The following is an 18,267-nucleotide window of genomic DNA, read 5'->3' on the forward strand; positions in this document are numbered from 1 at the left end:
ATAGCATATGCAAGTTGTGATTACTATAACACATCTACAATATATGAAGAGTTTGATTTCAAAACGCAATAAACGGCATTTAAAAAAAAAATGTACCACCAAATTCATTATTGTATCAGGTCAGTATTAAAAAGTAAATTCTTAATTTTATTTAATATATTATTTTCATCTTTTCACAACTTTTTCCAAACCGTGACAAACGCCACTCCTCCTTCCCTGCAGAATGCAATAAATCAGTTTAACCAATCACAGCGCACCATTCCACGCATTGTAAACTATAATGGCGGCTCTTTGAATTCACACAGAATCCTAGTTTTCCTCATCTACTTTGTTCTTCGTATTCAACAAACAAACAAAAACAAAATAATACTTTTGTTGGCATTGATAAAACTGTGATGGTTTTCGGTAACGGAAAAAAAAAACGCAAGCCATCAAAAACGAATAATTTAAATGAGAGGCACTCGGGAGAAGAAAAAATGCAGGCTGTTGATTTTTCTCCCTACAGCATCAAGCTTATGTCACTATAACACATTGACCACAGGGGATTTTATGAAAAAATTTACTTTATTTTACTCAAATTCAACAAAAATTGAGCAGGACCAAAACATTTTACAGCTGATCGCTGTCCAAAAAAAACAGCGACGACATCCCAAGGGTGACAGCAGCAATGACAGTGTTCTTAATATGATAAAGTAAGTGTTTTGATTAATGCCATTAATGTTTATTTTTTTAATCAGTTTAAATCACTAGTCAACTAAATGAATATAACATGATAAAGATGAATGCACATTTATATATCGATTCAATAGATTTACAGCATTTTGAAAAAAAACTTCAGTTTATAATAAATCTTTGAAAATCAAATTATGGATTTAAATTTTTAATGTTTTTATAACGTAATGATGCTTTGTGAAAGTTTGTAACAGAAAATAGTGGTCACTTTTTTGGTATCAAAAACACATTTTTACCCAAATTAGTCAAAATGGATTTATTGCGTTTTGGAACCAAACTCTTCATGTATAAGTTTATGGGCCAAAGCACACAGAGAGTATTAAAGGTAAAAATTTGCAGTACATTGCAGTTAGTTACAGCGCTTTCGGTTTCCCTTATACAGAAAATTGTTGACCATTTTTATTACACACACATACAAAAATGCTATTTTCTCAACAAATATTTGGGTAAAATATGGACAAACCGCTAGTTTAAATTAACCTAGAAGTCGTCCGTGAACTAAAGTCATTTTAGTGATTTATGCATCACTGACCTGTACTACAGGGTGTGGAGGAGGCCGTGTTGGCTCCACTTTGCCCTCCTCTTCTAGCATCGCCGTGGCAACAAAGCTGAATCCCCGGAAAAGCTGATGAGCGCCTGCGCTGGGGGGAACACCTGGAGAATCTGAGAAGAGCAAAGCATGAAGCCGACATTAGCCACAGTTTATATTGGCTGCAAGCGAGCGATCTTGCAACGATATCAGATAAGCAATAGTTATCCTTTACATATATTATCTGCTGTTATACCACGGGTCTGTTGAATGCTGCATTCTGATTGGCTGAGAAATGTTCTATGGGTGTTGATTATTTTCCTGTAAACCGCACACCTAACTTTTCAAATGTCTTAAAAATAGGCACCAGAGCAATGTTTGTGGTAACCGTGGTATAAGCGGAATAATTGACTCCGGTCCTTTGAATTATTAAAGCAATAAACCCCTCGAAGCGTTGGGTTACCAGTGCATTTTATAACAGCTAAGGGGCGTTGTTAGGCACGACGCGAAGCGGAGTGCCTAAACCCCCTTAGCTGTTATAAAATGCACTGGTAACCCAACGCTTCGAGGGGTTTATTGCGTTTATAAAACGGTTACTTCATATGCATAACGTTAGCGGGATTTTATAAAATAAAACACAAATAAGTTGTAATTATATTAGTATAAATATTACTCTTCCGCCAAACAAAGTAGTTCCTCAGAATCAAGTGTGACTGAAACAGAGCGCAGTTCCCAACCAACAGAGACGCAGCAAAGGCACAATGAAAATATGATTTAAGACTGTGGTGTTTATTTTTATAAATCAACATTCATCTAATTTATACATTAAACTTTATATCGTGCAACTGTTGAAGTGATGATCAAATATGCTTGGAAGCATGCTTAACTTTTCCCCCGTCAGCGTTTTTTTAAGTTGCCACCCAGTTTTAGTTGAATGTCTTACAGAAAAATTATCTTCTTTAAATAAACATAATAAAAATAAAATATCAAATGAAAGAACAGTCCATCCGCTTTCCAACAACATCAAAAAACGTTTCATCCTACCTTCATTTGTTGTCTTATCAGTTATCACCTCTCAAATTTTCAGCTAAATGCGGAGATAATTCCATTTTTGTGAAGAACTTTGTAAGAGATCAGATTCAGAGCCTGATCAAAACTTAAACGTCACACTAAATCCACCACAACGCTGTTGTGTCGAGTGAATGCCTCAGTGTTTAAGTTGGATAAGATTGCCATCTTGTGGATAATAGCGGAAATATCAATAAGACAAAAAAAACTTCAGAGAACGTTTTCTCTTTATTGACGAAATGTTTTATTTATTGACATTTATCTGGATATCGCCATAATTGTGCAAATGTAGAAAAATTAAAAAATGATTAAAGACTGTGGTGTTTATTTTCATAAATCAGTACGCAGCAACAGTGGCGCAATGATACTTGTGATGCGGTCTGAACCGTGGGTTTACCGGGGTATTTTATCACGGCTTAGAACGCGTTTCAACCAATCAGAATGAAGAACCAGAACGAGCCGTTTTATAATTGAAAATAATGCACACCTGCGGTGTAACGGCACTCCGCTTCGCGTCGTGTCGCATTACCACCTTGGTGTGCATTATTTTCTTATAATTCAATGGCCCGTCGTCAATTATTCCTTACTTGATATCTACATAAGCTTTAAATAAATCGGAGTGAGCTCAGCCTGAACATCAGTAACAAAATATAGCCTATAGGTCTATTATCCAAATAGAAACAAAAAAGTGAATGAAATGTTTTAAAGGGTTCTTAAACGCTCACCTTTAGGGGTACGAGAGGTGAACTCAGAGTCGAAGTAAAATGTGTCGTCTGGTCTGGCCACAGCTGGTCTGAATGGAGGTTTTAGCTCTCGCCTAAAAAGTTTCTAAAAATAATTTAACAAAAACTTTAATTAGTACTAAATTCTATAGGATGAGACTTTAATGTCATTAGATGCTTTTAGATTTGCAGAAAATGTGACCCTGTCTGTAAAATTCAAGCTAAAGTCTCATAATAATCCTCCAAAAGCATCAAAGTTTGATTTGATTTCAATCTTTGACATGACCGTACCTTAGGCAGTATTAAAGATATCAAGGTTATATATCTTCTTTACATTATGTAGGATGATTTTATGATGTCGAAAGAATAAATTACAAAAAATTTTGTAGCTGAGTTTCCACATGCAGGTCACAAATCTGAGATCAGTTCTTACATTCCAGTCGATGGTCATGAAGAACGCATGCCGTTTGATCTCTTCAGCTCCATCTGACCCAGATCCTGGTAAGACCTCAAAATTAGTTCATTCATATGATACTAAAAACAGCATTTTGTTAACACTAAAGCCACATTTAATTACATAACTGTATGTGTAAACATGTAAGACTAGTTACCAAGTCTGTTGATAGGATTCCTCTTGAAGAGAGCTCTTAGTAAACTCTGAGCTTCAGAGCTCAGAAACTGAGGCATCCCCAACCTCGCCCTAAAAAACAAACCCAACAAACCTTAAATAATCATCACAAACTTACAGATTTATTTTTGCATAATGCATATTGAGGAGCCATTACTGTTTATAGGTTTATTTTATTTGTTTATCGAAAAACACAGAAAGTGTATGCAAGTCCAGTTTTAAAGTGCCCATCTTATGACTGCTTTTCCACAAGTTAAATAGTTGTATGAGTTCCATAAAACATGTTTCAAAAGTTGTTTGCTTGAAATAGCTTGTAGGAAAAGATTGTTACCCATCTCTAGTAGTATTTGTTTCAGTGCATTTCAGATTGTGCCGTTTTGAGGTGGTCATTACATATTTATTGCTGCTGCTCCTTTGATCACGCCCCACTACTAACGTCATGTGCGTGTGCATAGTGATATCGTGAGCAGTACAGACCATACTGTGTTATTTTTATATATTATTATTAGGGCTGTCAAAATTAACGCGTTAATAACGCGTTAACGCAAATTCATTTTAACGCCACTAATTTTTTTAACGGAGATTAATGCAACGCGCAATTTCTGTTTGACCCTTGGTCCAGCCCATAGTTGAATGAACAGAGACGCAGACAAATGTGACTCTCTCTTAATGAGTAAAAGGTTTTCATAGAAATAAGAACATTAAGCAAATCGTCTACCAAATCCAATGGTCTAAATGCTCGTTGGACATCTGATATGATCTTTATTTATACGTCTGAGAGGTGTAACGTTACCGTCCTCCTAATGCTTAATCTAATACAAAAATGCGTCTCAATTCATTTTGGTTTCGCTTTTATGCATGACTTAGAAAATAGACTGCAGGACTTGCTTGATGTTAAAAGAGTCATTAAGAGAGATAAAGTTCGGTACCTGATTAATGTTAAAGAGTTATTAAGAGCGACAAGACTCAAAAGCGACCCCATCACGCTGACTGACTGATATCTGAAGCGCGTGCACACAGACGCGCGAGTGCGCGACCCGGATATATGGACATCTACACAAAATTACAGTTTTACAAATATCTGTTTTGATAAGAATTCACGCAGGTAGGCTCTATAATCTGTTACGTTTTAAGTAAATGTTTGGTTAACTGTTGGTTAAAACTATCTGATGTGTAACATTATATTAGATCACTTAGATTTTAAGCAGTCTGTCTCAATGTCAATCAAACAAAAGGAAAAAAAGTTGAACATACATTGATGATGTTTTTGCTTTGTGTGTGCTAAATCTATTAGTTTTACCAGTGATTTTAAGGTATTGATGTGGTAATATAATGTATGGATGTGGAAATTTTTGTGGTAATTTGACTCTTTCAACTTCAAACACGTGTAGTTCTGTCATATTTTGTTATATTTCAACAAATCATGCATTGTTCTATGTTTTAATAGAGAATGTCAAAATATGAACAACTATTTTTTAAAAATTTGCTAATTCCGACTCAACTTGCCTGCACAGGTCACAAATGATGCAGCAGCAAACAAAAATGGAGAAAGAAAAATCTTCTGAAAGGAAAATTCATATACAAAACAATGGCTGGTGATTCTGTTAAAATGTAAACAGGCTGTTGTTAACATACATTTGCATAAAGCATCTATATATGTATATATGATTAGAATATTAAAAACCTGAAAAGTGTTAAATTAGGGTAAATTTAGAATGGATAAAAATGTGCGATTAATTTGCGATTAATCGCAGTTAACTCATGAAATCATGCGATTAATCTAGATTAATTTTTTTAATCTATTGACAGCCCTAATTATTATTAACGGTTTATGTTGCCAACAGACAAATCGAGCAAAAAAGTATCACTAATAAGTACACTCCAAGAGAAGAAACTCATGACACAAATGATTCAAGAGTAAATTGTGATGTAGCAGTTTCAACAATGCACTCGTTTTCCCTGGACAATACTAACATATTCCTGTTATAAAACATTTTCAAAAGCATTATTTTCGCAAATTACAGAAATTTAGACCCGGCAGGGGATGTATACTGCTTGTGGGCCGCGTGCTAATTGCTAGAAGCTAGCGCAGTGCTTCTCAAATAGTGGGGCGGGACCCCCAGGGGGGGCTTGAAGCGACACCAGGGGGGGCGCGCGGGACCCCCAGGGGGGGCTTGAAGTGACACCAGGGGGGGCGCGCGAGACCCCAGAGAAAATACTTTTTCAGGAAGTGATTTTTAAAGACATTACACCCCAATCACGCTGATAAAGCGCTTGTGTTTTTTATTATTATTTATTGATTATATTTAATTTTTCAGTATCAAATGGTGAAAAATATTATACTTTAAATAAGGATTGATTTTTTTATTTCAGGCAAATTGATGCATTTTAAGTCTTTTCTGTTACAGACTAAAAAACAATGTTAGTTATTCTTTGTTGTAAGTTGATCGATATTTCTTTTTTTGTGTTTTCTTTTTGTGTTTTCTCAATGTTAATAAGGATACAATGTTTTGCAGATGTGTAATTTTATAGACAAATTATACTATTTACAGTCGCGGCGGAGAGTTGGGGGGGCGCGAAATGTTTACCTCTTCCTGGGGGGGCGTGACAGAAAATAATTGAGAAGCACTGATCTAGCGGGAGGTCCGGACCGTCTCTTGGGAAATTGATAGAGACTCGGGGGTACGTTAGCCTCGTCGGAAAAGCCCGGTCTCGGTTAGTTTGGCAAAACACTTTTAGTTTGGCAAAGCACTATTACTTAGTTCTTGTAGAATTGTAAAATAAAGCCGTTAAATTTTAAACTTTCACACTGCAAACTATCTAGCCTGCAAAAAAATCTATATAGCCTACTGTCTAAACAATATTATTCACATTATACATTTAAAAGTTACGGGATTAGCATCAATGTATGGTCTCTGTTTTGAGATACAGATGCTCTAGCATCATAAATGTAGTTTGTGACAAAAGATGACAACATGCAAAATATAACGTGACTTCTTACCTTTTGTATTGATATAGCGATCGTGAATCGAATCAAGTCTGTTTCAGATGTGTGAATAATCCACGAAAGTCCAATAAAATCAATGACCATTTTTGTCCACAAATGGGTATAATCCGTGAAATATAGAAACATAGTCTGTTGTTTACATCAGATTTCGCATGAACGTCTTATCACCTACAATCTGAGGACTATTTGCGTCGTAACACACTGTATATAAGATCACTCTTTAGGTTCCAATAAACACGCGTTTAAACTTTGTTTTTAAAAGTAGGCGGGAGTATAGTCCATAATATCCAAATAGCGCTGTTATTTCAGTGAGACATGATGACAGTATAGAGGGTATCAGCGAAGTGACTGCTCTGCTCTGTGCTCTCTAGCTACCTGGTGGGTGGAGACCTGCGAGTGGGGTGGTGGGCGGGTAAAATTCAAACGGAATGTGACGAAACGGTTAGTTACGTCACAACGGCGTTGAGTTTGAACTCGTGTAATCTGAGACTCAAGGCAGAGGACATTCAGAAACCTGTATCTCACTTAAAACAGCATGGATTGATTTTTTTCCAAGTTTGTATGCATGTGGGAGCATCAGAGACACAAAATAACACCCCTAAACCCAGAAAAAGTGAGTTTTTCATAAAATGGGCATTTTAATAATGTAACATTTATTCTGAATGCACAAAAGTTTGGATAAAAACTCAATGTATCCTTACTTCAAGATGAGGTTCATTGTTTCCTTTCGGTCTTTTCCCTGGAATGGCAGTGATCCAGTGAGCATCTCAAACTGCACAACACACAAAAATAATCACTCAATCACTCGTTTCATTTGCGGACCATGCAAATTGGTTTTTCTTATTGTAGTTCTTACTAAACCTAAATGAATTATGTAATTTATTTATTTACTAAATAGCCCTGAAAAACTGTATTGTATGTTTTATGAGGCCAACACAGCACCAAAAAATATTGCTTAGTTGTCATGCAAATAAGTTACATCATGTCAATCTACATTATCTGGACGTACCATCAGTACCCCAAATGACCACCAGTCGGCGCTGTGAGCATGTCCCTGTCTGTTGACAACCTCTGGAGCCATGTACTCCACTGTCCCACAGAACGAGTAAGCTTTCTTCTCATGATCGATAGCCTCTTTACACAGTCCAAAATCTAAAAGAGAACATATTGTAACTAAAATGACTCGGTGTACCTGTAGCTCATTTGGTAGATCATTGCATTAGTAGTTTAACGTTTGTTGGTTCGATCCCAGGTTACACACATACTGATCAAATGTATAGATCGAATGCACGGTCGCTTTGGATAAAAGCATCTGGCAAATGGATAAATGTAGGGCTGCACAATGTAAAATTGCTCTGTGCAAGAAACTGTATGCCATTTAAAGGGGACAGAGAATGAAAAACCATTTTTACCTTGTCTTTGTTGAATAATAGTAGTCTACCCACATTCACAAACATACAAAAAGTGCTAAACATGCTGAACATCTCAGTCTCATAGAAATTCCTCTTTTAGAAATGTCAGCCAGAAAACAGCCCAATCTGAAAAACTGATGCTTATGACATCACAGGCATCTAACTGCCCCTCCACTTTAAAATAATTGGCTACATTTTTTGAGTGGCAGCAAAGTCAGCCAATCAGTAATGAGATTGCAAGTTAAGCCAGTAGGGTGAGCCAAATAGGTGCAAAACCACTTGTTTAAAACCCCCCACCCTAATAGAGCTATCTGAGAGAGGTTTTTAGGAAGCTTCTAAGGCATTACAGACCCAAACAAAAAAAATTTTGTCTACATGTCACATCACAGAACAAGGATAAATACTCCGTTCAATCATTCTATGTCACCTTTAAAACATTATTATGAGTAATTCATGTCAGCCAAACACCCCAAGATCCTCTGAAACTTTGGGTGAATTAACATTCCTGTTTGCTACTCACTTAAAAGGGCAAAATAATTTAGAGGGAGATTAATCATTTGAACACTTGGCTAAAGAAGTAATACAAAATATCAATTTATCTGGGACGACCCTTTTTGTTGTCTATTTCAAGGGCGCAAACAAGCTGTTGGAAATGCATCCATGTGTTTTACTTCATAAGACCTCAATAAATGATGGATTATTTTGTAAAGATTTTTTTACTCTAAAAGTGAAGGCAGACGTAGACTTGCATTTTATGAATCACCAAGGACCCCAAAATCTTTACTGTTCCTCTAAAGAAAAACATTCCCATACATCTTGGACGTCCTTAGGGAGAGTAAATCAATATTTTTTTTACAATTTTGACATGAATTACCCTTTAATTTAAACAATGTAAGCAATTCACTTTGTCACTGGTTTTATGTAAACAATCATGCCACTAAAGTATTGGAAGATGTATATGATTGTGCATAATGTACCTGTGAGTTTGATATGTCCCTCTTCATCCAGAAGGATGCTAGAATACAAGAAATGTTTGAATGACTGAACCAGATATCACAATTACATTTCTTTGAGTATAAACGGTGCAGTCGGTGTCGGTGTGATGTGTGAGTAATGTAAGTACTTTTCAGGTTTGAGGTCTCTGTAGATGATGCCGAGACTATGCAGGTGATCTAAACCCAACGCCAGCTCAGCCAGATAAAACTTCACATCTTCTTCTGTAAACATCACCTGAACAGCACAGAAAGAGATGCATGTAACTTAATACATGTAACTGTGTGAACATACATTAAAATATACTGTGCTGTATGTTATCAATGTACCTCTTTTGACAGCCTGGTGAAGAGATCACCACCTCTGAGGAAGTCCAGAATCAGATACAGTTTACCTTCTGTCTGAAATGCTAAACAAATGAACAAGTACACACAAAATATGCTTGAAAATGGTGTATACGTTTTCCTGTAGTAAACATAATAGAAATGTTCAAAGCTACTGCTCTCAGTATTGATTGGGGTTGTGTTATATATGGTCCTAAAACAGTGTAATTTTCCCCCGGTTTATTGTTATTATATATGTGATCCTGGACCACAAAACCACAGGTGTTTGCACATGTAGCAATAGCCAACAATACATTGTATGGGTCAAAATTATCTATTTTTTAATGCCAAAAATCATTAGGATATTAAAAAAAATCCAGATAAATTACTCACCACCATGTCATCCAAAATGTTGATGTCTTTCTTTGTTCGGTCGAGAGGAAATTGTGTTTTTTGGGGAAAACATTCCAGGATTTTTCTGACTTTAATGGACCCCAACACTTAACAGTTTTAATGCAGTTTAACATTGCAGTTTCAAAGGACTATAAACGATCCCAAACGAGGCATAAGGGTCTTATCTAGCGAAACGAACAGAAAAATAAAAAATATGCACTTTTAAACCACAACTTCTCGTCTATCTTCGGTCATGTGATGAGCCAGCACGACCTCACGCAATATGTCATCACGGGAAGAGGTCACGGATGACGTATGCGAAACTACGCCCCAGTGATTACAAGTGTGGTGAAAAGGGAACGGTTAAGATGTTGTTGTATGTGGAATGATACTTATTAATGTCTTTGTGTCAGTTTATTGTTTAAAAGTGTCCGCAAATGTGCGTTTCATAAATGTAACACGTGACCTTTCCACAGCATTACGCAATTACGTGAAGTCGTGCTGGCGCATCACAGGACCGGAGATAGACGAGAAGTTGTGGTTTAAAAGTGCATATTTTTATTTTTCTTGTCAAAAATGATGATCATTTCGCTAGATAAGACCCTTATGCCTCTTTTGGGATCATTTAGAGTCCTTTGAAACTGCAATTTTAAACTGCATTAAAACTGTTAAGTGTTGGGGTCCATTAAAGTCCATTAAAATTAGAAAAGTCCTGTAATGTTTTCATCAAAAAACGTGGTTTCTTCTGGACTGGGCGGAGAGGGACGTCAACGTTTTGGATGGCATGGTGGTGAGTAAATTATCTGGATTTTTTTTTAAGAAAATTGACTAATCCTCCAAGTAAAGACTATGTTCCATAAATATATTTTGTAAATTTCCTACAGTAAATATATAATACATTTATTTATTATTAGTAATATGTGTTGCAAAGGACTTAATTTGTCGTATCTCAGCCAAATATCATCCTCCCAACAAACCATACATCAATGGAAAGCTTATTTATTATGATGTATAGATCTCAATTAAAAAAAATAAGTACCCTTCTTACTGGTTTTGTGGTCCAGGGTCACATGCACATAAATACCACTTTATGTGTAATCCAAATAAACTCCCAAACCCCAAAATTTCCCGCAATTAAATTTCTTTCCATAAGCAACTGAACTGCATGTGTGGATGAAATAAAACAATTGAAGATTAATCTTAATTGTGGACTATATTTACACAACTACATATGAAGAGTTCAGTTGCAAAACCCTCTAAGTGCCAACAAACGTGTATTTCTAAATGGCCTGAGGCCTGGATTAAGCAGATTTAAAGCAAATTTATTTAATAAATGTATAATACATGCCGAGAGTATTCGGTTAATATCAGTATCTAATTTTTGACAGAGGTGGCATTTTTATTTTATTTTATTTATTTAAATTGAAGGATTAGTCAATTTTCTTAAAAAAAAAAAATCCAGATAATTTACTCCCCAGCATGTCATCAAAAATGTTGATGTCTTTCTTTGTTCAGTCGAGAAGAAATTATGTTTTTTGAGGAAAACATTCCAGGATTTTTCTCATTTTAATGGACTTTAATGGACCCCAACACAGCAAAACGATTGTCATTTTTGGCAAGAAAAATAAAAAATATACACTTTTAAACCACAACATCTCTACCTACTTCGGCTGTGTGACGAGCCAGCGCGACCTCGCGTAATTGCGTCATTGACGTCGAAAGGTCATGTGTTACATATATGAAACGCACATTTGCGAACCATTTTAAACAATAAACTGACACAAAGACATTAATTAGTATCATTCAACGTACAACAACGTCGGAACGATCCTCTTTCTCCACACTTGTTAACACTGGGGCCTAGTTTCGATACGTCATCCATGACCTCTTGACGTGATGACGTATTACGCGAGGTCGTGCTGGCGCGTCACAGGACTGGAGGAAGACGAGAAGTTGTGGTTAAAAGGTGCATATTTTTGATTTTTCTTGCCAAAAATGACAATCGTTTTGCTAGATAAGACCCTTATGCCTTGTTTGAGATCATTTAGAGCCCTTTGAAACTGAATTAAAACTGTTTAGTGTTGGGGTCCATTAAAGTCCATTAAAATGAGAAAAATTCGGGAATTTTTTCCCTTTAAAAAACATAATTTCTTCTCGACTGAACAAAGAAAGACATCAACATTTTGAATTATGGATTTTTTTTTTTAAGAAAATTGACTAATCCTTTAACCTTTATTTAACCAGGTAAAAATCAGTTGAGAACAAGTTCTTATTTAGATGCTTTTGCATCCGAGCTCTTGATATAATCTGCTACGATCGGGTACATAGAGTCTGGTGTCATGCAGAAGCGAAAAGTATGATATTTAATGCCACATATGACTCTATATTGTAACAAACCCAATTTCTTACTTGCATAATAAGATTATTAAAATATCTGTCCAACAAACTGCATTACTGCTTTCATTGCTTGCCTTTTATCATGTGACATACCATTAAACCTGTATAAACTGTTAGTAATACTGCATTAAAACTCACCATAATGGAGTTTAACCACAAACGGGTGGTTCACATCTGCCAAAATGTCTCTCTCCATTTTAGTTCTCACACGGTCCCTCACTGTGACGAAAACAATTTCACAGACATAAAAAGATTTTAATAATGTCTTGTAATGATACAATGTAAAACTGCAAGAAGTAAACTATGCAAATCTACTACATTTATTATAATATAACAGATAGGAAGAGGAAGTGAAGTCGCTCCGATAAAAACAAACTGTAATCTTTGAAAGAGGAGAGAGATTCAGAGATTTCTGTGTACAGAGATCTGTCAGCTCAACCCATGGTGTGTAAACACGGTGGGATTTCTTGTCATTGAGGTGCACAGGAGTGTGTGTTTGTGTGTGTGTGTGTTTGTGTGTGTGCGCCCGCAATGCTGCTGTTAACCTGCAACCTCCCCGTCAACGGCATTAACTTGATCAGCATCTAAAGAAATGTGCTAAAATATACTTACAGTACTTTACTTTATTTGTTTAGTATGCACATATTGTGTATATACTGATATTGCATACTGTGTCTGATAGTTTACTTTAGACCCATGAAAATGTTTAAAACACTGCAATTATACAATTGGTGTAATTCTGGACATGTTTAGTTATTAAATATTTCAGAGAATATGAAAACGGTTGCAAGGCAGGACAACAATGTAATCCAGGACAACAATGTAAAATGAAAGTAGCTGTTGTTGTTTGGAAGTGATGTTTACATTAGCAAAGGAAGTGTGTGGTTTGTGGTGTGTGTGTTTGTACGAATGCTGTACCTTTAAGTGTGGCCTTTCTCAAGACTTTCATGGCATAGAGCTGGTTACTATCAGGAGGCGTTATCTTCCTAACCAAAAACACCTGTGCACAACACAAACACATTTTAAACTTCAAATTAGAATTAAATTTTTATGATATTATCCTACACTACACAGGGAATACAAATAGATTTTTTTCCCGAAAACTTCCTGTATAAAATAGATTCAAGCTCTTTCAATGACCTGTATCAATGTATGTAGATTTTCAAAAATTTCCCAGGGCCTTGAATTTTTTTTCACCAGATTCACAAACTTTCAAGGATTTCAAGGACCCGTGGGAACCCTGTTTTTTTTTTATACAATTGTCATAAAATGTGACCTGATCTTCATCTAAGTCAAAGGTATTGACAAACATAATGTCACAAAATAATTACAGAAATAAGTGCTTGTGGAAAAAGTATATGAACCCTTGCGTTATTAACCTCAAAAAAGCTAATTGGAGTCAGGTTTTAGCACACCTGGAGTCTGGTTAAGATAATACATTTGGAGGTGTGGACTACAGCTACTTTAAATTATAAAAATCCCTAAAATGTTTGGAGTTTGCTCTGCACAAGAAGAACACGCTTATGTGAGCCATGCCTCACCAACAAGAGCTTTCAGAGGAGCTATGATCAAGAATCGTTGCTTTACATAAAGCTGGAAAGGGTTACAAATGGCGCTTTTCCATTGCATACTACCCCACGGTTTGGTTTAGTTTGGGTCGGGTCAGCTTACTTTTGGGAGCTTTTCCATTGGGTGCAGTACGTAGTACCCAGTACTTTTTTTCGTACCACCTCGGTTGGGGTTCCAATGGCGCTTTTCCATTGCATAGTACCCCACGGTTTGGTTTAGTTTGGGTCAGCTTACTTTTGGGAGCTTTTCCATTGGGTGCAGTACATAGTACCCGATACGTTTTTTCGTACCACCTCGGTTGGGGTTCCAAGCGACCCGAGCTGATACCAAACGTGAAGCGAAAACACTGTAGATCACTGATTGGTCTGAGAGAATCGTCACGTCATCGCTATAATGTAAAAGATTAGCTTTACCTTTAGTGCTAGCTTGCGCTGTCTCGAGCAAAAATGTTGTCATCTGCTCTGCTATAAGTTCCCAAACTCCCATTTAGCGATGAAAAACGTCCACAGGTTGAGAATCAGTGACACCATAACAGTTTTTTCCAGACTTGCAGTTTGTGGCGGAACATTTGCGACGAGCATGTCAGCATAATATATGCTTAAATGTAACTTCAATCGGGCTCCGCGGAACGCGGTCGACTGACGCCACGGGTGTTTAAACAGAAACTGTCATGTGAGACTGAGGTAGTGATAAACACAATGTGCAAACATCTATTTGTGGTGGCTAATTTTAATTTTGTGGTGGACTGACAAATAAATAAATGTATGGGAATGTACAACGCTCTCACTTGTATGATGTCCCAGCAGTAGGCAAATATAACGACACGCCTATAATCCCTCCCACTGCGAAATGATACTAAACTTGATCGAAAAGCTAACCACGCCGAAGTGAGGTGAGCTGACCCGACCCAAACTAAACTACACCGTGGGGTACTATGCAATGGAAAAGTGCCAAAAGTTATTTCAAAGACTTTAAAAACTTACCAGTCTACAGTTAGGCAAACTAATGTCTACAAATGGAGACGCTTTGGGACTGCTGCTACTCTACCAAAAAGTGGGCACCCAGTCAAAATGACACCAAGACCACAACGAAGACTCATCAATGAGGAAAAGAAACAACCTTAAATGACAGCCAAAGATTTGAAGGCATCATTGTAACGTGCTAACATTTCTGTTCATGAGTCTACAACACGTAAAACACTAACAAGCCGGGTATACACAGCAGGACACCACGAAGGAAGCCACTGCTTACTAAAAAATACATTGCTGCACCCCTGAAGTTTGCAAAAGAGCACATTGACACTCCACAGCGGTACTGTCAAAATGTTTTGTGGACTGATGAAACCAAAATTTGAACTATTTGGGAAAAACACAGCACCACATCTGGCATAGAAAAGCATGCCATATCATCATGAAAACATCATCCCAACTATAAAGTATGGTGGAGGAAACATCATGATTTTGGCCTGCTTTGCTGCATCAGGGCCTGGATGTCAGACAATATATCAAACAATTCTTCAGGATAATGTGAGAATGTCTGTGCATCAGCTGAAACTGTGTAGAAGGTGGGATATGCAACAGGACAACGACCCAAAACACATGAGCAAGTCCACAACAGAATGGCTTTAGAAAAACAAAATCCAGAGCCCAGACCTCAACCCAATAAAGATGCTATGGATTGACTTAAAGAGGACCATCCACATGAGACATGAAAAAGCAAAAGCAGTTCTGCCAGGAAGAATGGACAAAAATTCCTCCTCAACGATGTGCAGGTTTGATCCACAGCTACAGGGAGCGCCTGGTTAAGGTTATTGCTGCCAAGGGGGTCAACCAGTTATTCATTCTAAGGGTTCACTTACTTTTTCCACTGCCATTTTCAATGGAAAAAATTTTGTGTAATTATTTTTAGACACATTATGTTTGTCAATAACCTTAAGTTAGATGAGATCACATTTTTATGACCATGAAACCATGAAATTCCAAAAAGTTCAAATATTTTTTCTTGCCACTGTAAGGAGGAGGAAACAAACGTGTTTGATGTTCACGATATCTCATTACCATGTACAGAACTCTTATTTCTCTGTAACCTTTGTATATGATGCTTAAGTGTTGATCTTTATGTCTGGAAACTGATGTCACAGTTTTACCAGCATCTTATCACTTATTAGTCACACGCCAAAGCAAACAAACACAACCTATAAACAGACTGCGGTATAAAAGTATTTCCATTTGAAGTTTGTACGCATATATTGTTACCTTTCCAAAGGATCCCTGTCCCAAAACTTTGAGCAGCTCGAACTGGGACGTGTCTGCTTTCTCCGACCCCTCCTTAACCACATTTGTGATGTTGATCTCCTTAATGTCACCATCTTCCTGCAATAAAACAAGGAGAGAGTGAGGTAATGTATTCACTGCGTTCAATCGGCTTAATACATAGAGAACTGACATGACAGAAAGAGTTAAAACAGCTATGATGACCATGCAAATGTGGACATAATCGCTCACAAATACAATACACTAAACCCTTTAGATAAGATTATTATTTGTGTGCCTGTCCAACCATTTTATAAACATTTGATAAAGGTTAAATCAATATGACTAACATCATCATGGTAAGTCTGAGGTTCAGAGGTGGTTTCCAGCTTAACAAGTAAATGCTTTGCACAGTAAATATATTTTTGGCTCCAGTATATCACGCATTTAGGGAGTTTCAGAGATTCAATAATATTTTTAGACACCAACAATTGTCATTCAGATTCAGAAGTTATCTGTATATTTGTCTTCAAGGTATTTGGAGCTTCACTTCTGAGAAGCGTTCGGTAAGAAGCTCAAAAAATGGAAAGCCACAGAGACAAACAATTGAAAGAGATCACAGTAACAGTTTATTTTGTATTAGTAGGTAATACAAAACATGTAGACACAGCTGGAAATAAAGTGCACTTCTAACTAAAGGTCACACATCACTTCCCCTGTTACTAGAATTAGTGGCAAAATAGTCAAACATGTTTGGCAGGAAATGGTTAATAGGTGAAATAAAATTAAAGCACACACAGACTTATAAAATACAGTATAAACCATGTCACACTAACATATGTGACCCTGCCTGGACAAATCCTGTCATTTTAGTGATTTGCATACATAATGTAAAGGCCATTCTGTGAAAATATTACTGTGATATCTTTCATATTGACAGAGTAAGGTCATGTCAAAGATGAGTGATAATAATCTCATCATTAATTTATTTTTTGACACATCATATCATAATGCATCACATTTTGTTTACAAGCATGAAGCCTATACGTTTAACCATTGTTTAAATTTAAATAAACTAAAACCAGCAGAGATAAAACTAAAACAAAGGAATTCATCAGACAGGTCCTAAGATGTTACTTCTATTTGAATAAGAAACAGACATGTCCAAGTGTCAGTAAACTATACAAATTATTTTACTGCAGAAAGGCCTCATCTACCACATGAAAGACATTAGATGTTGTTTTAAAATGGACAAAATTCAGTCTTTAAATGTCAAACACTGAAACGCTATTTACACCATAAATCATCTTCTCACGGTTGTGGCCTAATTTAATAACAAAAATCAATCAACAATTCAAATCAGCAAATAGCACAGCAATCGTTTACTGACCGTCCAGGTTGTGTGTTCATCAGTCAAGGTGGATGTAGAAGTAGATGGAGTCGAGCTTGTGGTACTGTTTGTCTCCTCTATGGACTGCGTGCCATTAGCTAAAGTCTTACCGTGTTGTCGTTTGAACAGATAGAGAGTCAACAGCTGACTGACTTTAAACTTCCTTTTCTCTTTCTCTCTCTCCATCTCTTCATCCCTCTCCTAACCAGTGCATCCCACTGATCCCCCATCCGCCTGCAGTCGGGGCAGGAACGGACGACAAAACATCCCAGAGAGGGAACGGAGAGTGTGTGTGTGTATGGTAGTGAAAGTGTGCGCCCTGCCCTTTTTGACAACCAAAGTGAGGCAGGAAGAGGAAGGAAGCAACCGAGACCTGAGAACTGAACTGCTGAAAGAAAGAGAGAGAGACAAGAGTGTGATTAAAGTATGATAGAAGGATGGCTAAATAAGAAATAAGGAAAGAAAAAAATAGACAGATAGACAAAAAGAATGAGAGGGAGAGAGAGGATGTGACAGTAAAATGTGACAAGAAAGGCAGCCAAGTAAGAAAGTAAGTAAGTACGTAAGTAAGTAAGAAGGAAAGAAAGAAAGAAAGAAAGAAAGTAAGAAAGAAAGTAAGTAAGTAAGTAAGTAAGTAAGTAGGTGAGTAGATAAGTAGGTAAGTAGGTAAGTAAGTAGAAAGAAAAAAGAAACAGTATCTCTTCTCTCTCTCTCTCTCTCTCTCTCTCTCACTCTCTCGTTCTTTCACCAGTTCAGTTTTTGTCTCTGTCTCTTCCTTCCTCTTTCTACCTCGCTTTAGTTTAGTTGTAGACAGACAACAAATAGATGGATGGACATATAGACAGACAGACG

At 36.8% G+C, this 18,267-nt stretch overlaps 1 protein-coding gene across 3 annotated transcripts in view; it reads right to left on the reverse strand.

The window, feature by feature from the left end:
- rps6ka1 (ribosomal protein S6 kinase a, polypeptide 1) overlaps nucleotides 1–18,267 on the reverse strand; it is a 35,414-nt gene that overhangs the window by 12,895 nt on the left and 4,252 nt on the right. For 2 of the 3 annotated variants that reach the window (XM_055171579.2, XM_055171578.2), the window contains 12 exons: nucleotides 16,029–16,145; nucleotides 13,123–13,204; nucleotides 12,343–12,423; nucleotides 9,421–9,500; nucleotides 9,222–9,328; nucleotides 9,076–9,113; nucleotides 7,696–7,838; nucleotides 7,388–7,458; nucleotides 3,663–3,751; nucleotides 3,485–3,549; nucleotides 3,055–3,157; nucleotides 1,265–1,395 (listed from right to left, as the gene is read on the reverse strand). In XM_055171579.2, the coding sequence (XP_055027554.1) occupies nucleotides 1,265–1,395; nucleotides 3,055–3,157; nucleotides 3,485–3,549; nucleotides 3,663–3,751; nucleotides 7,388–7,458; nucleotides 7,696–7,838; nucleotides 9,076–9,113; nucleotides 9,222–9,328; nucleotides 9,421–9,500; nucleotides 12,343–12,423; nucleotides 13,123–13,204; nucleotides 16,029–16,145 (1,107 nt within the window). Of the gene's footprint in view, nucleotides 1–1,264; nucleotides 1,396–3,054; nucleotides 3,158–3,484; nucleotides 3,550–3,662; nucleotides 3,752–7,387; nucleotides 7,459–7,695; nucleotides 7,839–9,075; nucleotides 9,114–9,221; nucleotides 9,329–9,420; nucleotides 9,501–12,342; nucleotides 12,424–13,122; nucleotides 13,205–16,028; nucleotides 16,146–17,415; nucleotides 17,938–18,267 lie in introns of those variants that run through there. The other variant, XM_055171575.2, reaches the window with a different exon arrangement.

This window comes from Misgurnus anguillicaudatus, chromosome 7 (genome assembly GCF_027580225.2).
Source record: "Misgurnus anguillicaudatus chromosome 7, ASM2758022v2, whole genome shotgun sequence".
NCBI lineage: Eukaryota > Metazoa > Chordata > Actinopteri > Cypriniformes > Cobitidae > Misgurnus > Misgurnus anguillicaudatus.